The 7,596-nt window shown below is 40.9% G+C and overlaps 1 protein-coding gene across 1 annotated transcript in view; it reads right to left on the reverse strand.

Moving 5' to 3' along the window:
* Nucleotides 1-3,382, reverse strand: part of LOC309870212 (tenascin-like) — a gene marked incomplete at its 3' end in the record, with an annotated part of 61,593 nt that extends 58,211 nt beyond the window's left edge. The window contains exons 1-3 of the mRNA XM_082742416.1: nt 3,288-3,382; nt 1,886-1,933; nt 844-981 (exon numbers count right to left, since the gene is read on the reverse strand). Coding sequence (XP_082598542.1) covers nt 844-981; nt 1,886-1,933 — 186 coding nt within the window. The 5' untranslated portion in view covers nt 3,288-3,382. The remainder of the gene's footprint in view (nt 1-843; nt 982-1,885; nt 1,934-3,287) is intronic.
* Between the last annotated feature and the right edge of the window lie 4,214 nt (nt 3,383-7,596).

The raw sequence follows: 7,596 nt of genomic DNA on the forward strand, positions 1-7,596 counted from the left end.
GAATACTGGGTGAAGATAACCAAAAGATACAAATTTCTAATTATAAGATAAATAATTTCTGGAGATATAATGTAGAACATGATGAGAATAAGTAACAATATTGTTGTGTACTTGAAGGTTGCTCCAGGGTAGATCATAAAAGTTTTCATCATAAGGAAAAAAGCTACTTGTCATTATGTGAGCTAATACATATTAACTAAACTTACTGTGGTCATCATTTTGCAATATACAGTATACAAATATCAAATGTCAGATCATTTCAATATACAAATATCAAATCATTATATCATATATACATACACATACAAATGTATCAAATTATATATACCTTAGACTTATATATGTTTTGTTTGTTTGCTTTAAAAAATTTTTTATTGGTATGCATGGGTGGCTTTCTATCTAAATAAATACATTTATATATTTTTATGCATTTATATATTTATATATACCTATATATTTTATTATATTTATTATGTATATTTATAAATATTATATATTTATAGTAATATATTTTATATATAAATAAATATATCTAAAACATATTGAGAGAGAGAGCACAATCAGTGGGAGAGGCAGGTAGAGGGAGGGTCCTTATGTGGAAACCCTATGCAAGGCTGGTTGCCAGGGCCCTGGCATAATGACCTAAGCTGAAGGCAGACACCTAAACAACTGAGCCACCCAGGCGACCCTAGACTTATACAATGTTATATGTCAATTATTATCTCAATAAAATTGGAGAAAAAGGAATCTCAATAACCATCAAATTCCTACTATGATGTGACATTTAGTCCCAATACATTTACATTATGCTTACTTTTTATCAGAGTCAAAAAAAAGTCTTACTTTTTCAGCAAAATTATTAACAAGTTGGTATTTTAAAAAATAAAATTCAGGATTTCCTGCCTTAGGAAATTCATCCCATTCAATAAAAACTGCTGTTGTTTTATTATTCATTGGCATATGACAGAAACTTTTTGAGATCTGAAATGGGAAAGAAAAGTAACTGTAAAGATATAATAAAAATGCATTCTTGGTTATTATTAACCACTTCTATTTTATTAGAAAACTTACAAAAATGAAGCCCATAATATGTCAAATTATAACTGAAAAGTATCTCAGCAATCTCAATTTCTAAACATGAATTAGGTAACATCCCATTGGATACTTTATTTGTAAACATAATTTTGAAAATGACTTAAGAAAGATAAGTAAAAATGAAAGCAAGGAAATTCAAGATCCATGTTTCTCAAAGTTGGAAATACCATGTTCCTGGGGTCAGGGAGAAAAGAAGAGACTCAAAATCACAGGAAAAGCACAGCACACCCTCCTGGTGTGTCCATTATGTACTTTGATCATAATGGCTACAGAGTTAAATTATTTCACAGACATTCTTGATAACACACTTGCAACAGAAATAAGTTAGAGTAAAAAATGCTTGATTCTGAGTTATTTTAGAGATTCAGTTTATTGCTACAGAAAGAAAATGTTAGCAACTGAGACAAAACAGCTAGACCACAGGATTAGAGATGTATTCCTTAGATGATTTAAAAAAAAAAAAAAAAAAAAAAAAGACCTCAGACCTCAAGAGAATGATATACTTAATCAAAATTCCTACCAAAAATAACTTTAAAATGCCTCACTACACCATGAATCTTACCAATTTCTGATCTCTCTTCCCACAGATTTTTCCCAACACAATGTGTAAGCAGTGAAAACAGATGCCATTTACATGTACAAATCTGTGCAACATCTAGCAGACAGCCCAATGCAGGGATCCCAGGACCCTGGGATCATGACCTGAGCTCAAGGCAGAGGCTTTAACTGGCTGAGCCACCCAGGTGCCCCTAACTACTTATTTTTTTTTAAATGCTCAAAAATGTCTTACCTTAACAACATATTGTAACCAGAGCAATAGAATAATTGATTTCTCCATCTGAAAAATAAAGTATATTCAGCTCAACTAAACATGTATTTTTTTAGCCTCAAAACTAAATCATTGGACATTCTTTAGATGTGTATGTATATCACTTCAATGTCATCTTTTCAATTTAGACTGTTCATCCAACTGAATGTTAAAGCATTAATAAGTAGGTGCTGCTTAATATCCTCCATCAAATAAAACTGGAATCGCCAGTATTTTCCAACAAATTACAAAGTAACTTGCTTCTAGAAGCTGCTATAATTAAGTATAAAGGAGGTGTTAGAAATAAAATGAATTATCAGGCAATTACAGGAAATTGTATCACATTGTGTGAAACTATTTAATCTTAATTGTTGGAAATTTAGAACACCTACACACTGCTACTTCATGGAAGTAATTTCTCACATTTTAATATTACACCATCGTTAAGAAAAATATTTCAGAACTATTGACGAACTGGGAAAAACATTTAAGTCTTTTCAACTTAGTTTATTTTTAAAGCACATTTATCTAAAAAGCTTGTGTCACTTTTCCTAGGAATCTAAACTCTCTGGGTAACTGAGACCTTTCCATTCAACGAAAGATATAACGGAAAAAAATTAACAGACTTGGTATTATACATATTTCTAAAACTGATAATATTTAAACAGGTACCCATGATCCATTTTAAAACCCCTAGAGAGCCCACTGTAAAGCGAATTCCTTCCTACAAAATCCTTTGTTCCTGTCACGCTGTTTACCTGAGATAAAAGTCAACCCCGTTAAAAAATACGTAATACTCCAATCCAGACACCTGCACAAAAGTGCAATGTTTAACCTTGTTCATTTCCCCCCAACCTGAGGTAACTGTACTATCCGCGGGGCTGCGGTATCCACCTCCCGCGCCAGCTCTCCAAGTGAGAACTAGCATTGCGAAAGCTGTGCCCCCTCCTAGGAATGCCAACGTGGAAAGATCTCTCCGGGCTGCCTGCTCGTCAAGTCCAAGTCCCCGCTCAAATTCAAATCTGTGGAGTCACAGGGGCCGCGCCCGGGACGGAGAAAGAGAGCGGCTGCCCTGGGGCGCACTGGTTTAGAAAGAGGCCGCGGGAGCCCACTTTGGGCGGAGGGAGCGCGGAACAGGGTTGAGAGAAAAGGCCTCCGGTTGTAAGGATGGCCGCGCTGGGGTCGCGGTGGGGGTGGGAGCGTGGGACCGCGCGGAGGGCAGAGCCCAGAGGTCCGGGCGCGGGACGCCCAGCGCAGCAGCGGGTGCGGGCTGGAGTCCGCGCCCGCCCCGCCGCGCAGCCGCCCGCGCTTTGCACGGTTCGCGCGCAGGTGCGGGGCGGGGCAGGCGCAGACGGCGGGGCGCCCACTCGCCGCCGCACCCCACCTGGCGCCCCGCGCTCCTCGCAGCCTCCTCGCCGACCGAGGCTCCAGCTCTTCCCGCCGCTGCTCGGGCTCCGCCGGGTCGCGTTCCCGCCTGGAGGCCCTGTCCCTCGGTTCATTAAGAGAACGTCTCCATGGAAACGCCGAGAGGCGGCGGGTGGGAAGGGGAGTGGGAGGCGAGCCCCGCGACGTCGGTGTGTGGAGGAGCCGGACGCAGTCCGCGTGGAAGAAGGGAGGGAAGGGGCGGGCGGTGACGGAGAACCCGAGTGGGAAACCCGGCCTCTCGTGAAAAAGAAACAGAAGCCCACCGGGTGGCTGTGAACAGCCCTGAGTGGACACAGCTTTGAGTTAACGTCATTCATGGGGCTGTGTGCGGAGCCACGTTCTTTCCCTGTCCACGGGCCTTGGGGTTTAATTGCTGCTTATTTTCCGCAGCATTTGAAGTGCTGATTGAACTCTTCCTGCTTTCTGCGATCTCCACCTTCCTTCTCTTCCTCCTTTCTGGACGCTGCTGCAGTTGGCATCCCTGACATCACCCTCACCTGGATCTTCCATCTTATTCCACCTTATCCTCTGACATTTCCACCTTAAAAATGGACTTGACCCAGGGTGCCTTTGTTGAGTCAGGGTTATTTTGTTCCCTTGTGTGATTTCGGTCCTATTCAAGATACTGCTCAGTATTGGGTCTCTTCACCCTGATGTGCCCAAAAAGCAATTCAAAACCATCTTTCCAAAAGGAAATTCATGATCATCCTTCTCCCAGCCCTTCCCGAGTAGAGTGTCAGCCAACCCCCCCCCCCAAAAAATTATCAACTCTGCATCTTCAGATTCTTTCCCTCACTATTCAAAGTCAATTTTGTCCTCAAAAATCTTTTTTGATTCTGCCTCTAACACATCTTTTAGGGCAATTATTTCCTCTCCAGTCCCACAGCCATGGGCTTAGGTGATAACCTTGGCTACCTCTCCTCTCTGGAAAGTATATGCCACGTTTAAGAGTTGGAATCTCAGTTCATTCAGGTCGTTTGTCTCAGTTTACTAGCTCAGCATCTCTGAAAAGGTGGGCGTAGTCAACAGTAGGCTTGTAGAGGGCTCCTGGAGCGTAAATACTTAATACACTGATAACTAGTACTGGTTTGTCGAAATTACTTCCAATAAGTTCATACTTGGACTAGGTCAGACTTCACGCAGAAAGGAGGAAGAGTTCAATCAACACTTCAAACGCTGCGGAAAATAAACAATTAAACTTGGGCTAGGTCAAAGCCCACACTGGCTGTTAGCCAGTACGGGCTTTCTGAAATACACACATGATCCTCCTGGAGGTGCTTACTTAAAAGCCTATTCTGACTCTTGCTTACATAGTACCTCAGGCCAAATCCACTTTCCATCTTCACCTCTTTCCTCTTTGGCACCCTAACTTGTATCCTCCTAAGTAACAGGCCATAATCATTTGCATCTCTGTTTTCCTGTATGACTTTATTCATATTCTTACACAAAAATTTAGTTTTTATGTGTTTATGTCCTTAGCCAGATTAGGAATTCCTTGATGGCATGGACTGCGTTATAATATAAGCACAGTTACAGATACGAACTATATATTTTTGTTGTTTTAATTCCTGAGGGAAGTACATATCTTTACTTTATAAAAGTAGAAAGTATCAAGGGAGTATATCACAAAATGATTTTATTGCCAATGAATTAGTTTTAGGCTTCGAGAAATATGATCAGATTAAAAATGCACCAACAGGGGTGCCTGGGTGGCTCAGTGTGTTAAAGCCTCTGCCTTCGGCTCAGGGTCCTGGGATCCAGCCCCGCATCAGGCTCTCTGCTCAGCGGGGAGCCTGCTTCCTCCTCTCTCTCTCTGTCTGCCTCTCTGCCTACTTGTGATCTCTGTCAAATAAATAAAATCTTAAAAAAAAAATTCACCAACGGTGTTGACTGAACATTTTTGGTAATCACTTTGCAGCATATACATATATCAAATCATTATTTTACACCTTAAAATTGTACAATGTCTTATGTCAATTGTGTATCTCAAGAAAATTGGAAAAAACAGACAAATCAGGAAACTGATCACAAAAATAAATAAATATATAAGATAACAATCCATCAAGTGAATTGAATCAAGTATATCTAATTCAGTATGTGGTGGGATTTTGGGGGAGGCAGTCATATATTTGCTTTGCAAACAATGGCATTTTAAATAAACAGACATTGTTAAGGCTACACCTTCCAGGGGCAGCTGGGTGGCTCAATGGGTTAAGAATCTGCCTTTGGCTCAGGTAATGATCTGGGAATCCAGAGTCAGAGGTTCCTGCTCAGCAGGGAGTATGCATCTCCCTCTGCCCCTCACCCTCCTGGAGCTCTCTTTCTTGCTCTCTAAAATAAGTAAAATCTGAAGAAGGAGAAGGAGAAGAAGATCACTACCTTCCATAGTTGACATCAGTCTTTCCACTAAGTCAGCAAACTTGGTTGCAAGTTAATCAATAGTGTTTCCCTCAAAAGCTGTTTCCTGACACAATACCCTATGAAATTCTATCCCAGTTAAGAGTTTGTTCCTTTATTTGGCCTAGGAACTTAGTTATGGAGAAACAAAGAGAATGATTTTTAAAATTATGGGTCCTCTCTTTCTAGAAATGGGAAAGTATTGAATTAGGACAATTTCAGGACATTTAGTTTTAAATGGAAAGAACTTACTTTTCTGATGGTGAAACACAGCCGAAAGCCATTTAGGCAATAATGGAGATCATTAATGTTTTAAAACTTCAATTCCCTATTAGGAAATATGTTGTTTGGCATCTTATTTAAATATCTATTATGACAAGAAACCCACATCATCACCAGAGGTTGGGTGGACATAACATGTATAACCACATCTCTGATAGAAATGTAACAATTACACAAATGATAGCCAACCCTTCCTCACCTTCAAATTGCAGGAATTCAGTTAAAGGTTTTTAGTGAATGTTATGTGTCAAGCTCAGTGCTAAGCACTGAGGCTATAGCAACAAATGTTCCTAGTTCTCCCTTACATAGCTACTAATTACTAGCTTAAATTCTACTGAAGGACTGCTGAGTATTATATACTATGATCCTATGCACAACCATATTCCTCTTGATCCTGTTCTTACTATCTAAATCCCAGGCCTCTTTCCCTCTCATCTAATCTTTGGGTTCCTGGACCCAGTTCCAATGTGTGTGATTGGGATGGGAGGTGCTACCCCCACACCACCAAACAATTCTTGGGATACCACCTTCGTGTCCCATACATAATTCAACTCAATTCTGACACTGTCCACCCAGAGATAGAGTCAGATTCCACAGGCTAAGCATTCAGTCCTACAAGACTCCCCCCACCACCCCATTTCATATGTCTGTCACACGCCCAGGTTGCTATCCATGCTTCTGACCTATGGACTGTAGGCTCAGTTGAACTCCCTGGGTTCAATTAATTTGCTAGAGTGGCTCACAGAACTCAGAAAATCCGCTTACTCACTAGATGAGTGATTTATTATAAAAGGATGGAACTCAGGAACAGCCACATGGAAGAGATGCAAGAGCAGGGTATGTTGGAAGAGACATCCACACCCTCTTGGAGCACACCACTCTCCCCAAATGTCCATGTGTTCACCAAGCTGGAAGCTCCCCCAACTCCAATGGTTTTTGTTTTGTTTTGTTTTGTTTTGTTTTAATGGAGGTTTCATTACATAGGCACAGTCCTACAAGCCCTCTCCCCTTCGGGGAGATGGTGATGGAACTGAAATTTCCATCCCCCTGATCATATAATTGGCTTCACTGGCAACAAACCCCCATTCTTAGAATCTGTCCAAAGGTCATCTTATTAAAATAACAGAAGACACTTTTATAGCTGCCATCACTGAGGAAATTCCAAGGGAAACAGTGATGAGAACCAAATATATATTTTATTAAAACTCTCAATATCACACTGGATAACTGGCATCCCTTCATGCCTTCTTATTAGATTGATCTAAAACAGTTCTCCTTCTCTCTAGGGACACCTGGGTGGCTCAGTCAGTTAAGTGTCTGACTCTTGAGTCGGGTTCAGGCCATGATCTCAGCGTCTTGAGACCGAGCCCAGCCTTGTGCTTTGTGCTGTGTGTGAAGCCTGTTCAAGCTTCTCTCTCTCTCCCTTTCCTTCTCCCTCTACCTGCACCTTCTACTCTGCCCCCTGCCAAAATACAATTCAAAATAAGTCTCCTTCTCTCTGGTTTTTCTTCTTTTCTAATCTATTTTCAACTTTCTTCAGATTAATCTTTCTAGAGTTCAGTTCTGATAATGTTACTTCCCTCCTCACA

This window comes from Mustela nivalis, assembly GCF_964662115.1.
Source record: "Mustela nivalis genome assembly, chromosome: 7".
Lineage (NCBI taxonomy): Eukaryota > Metazoa > Chordata > Mammalia > Carnivora > Mustelidae > Mustela > Mustela nivalis.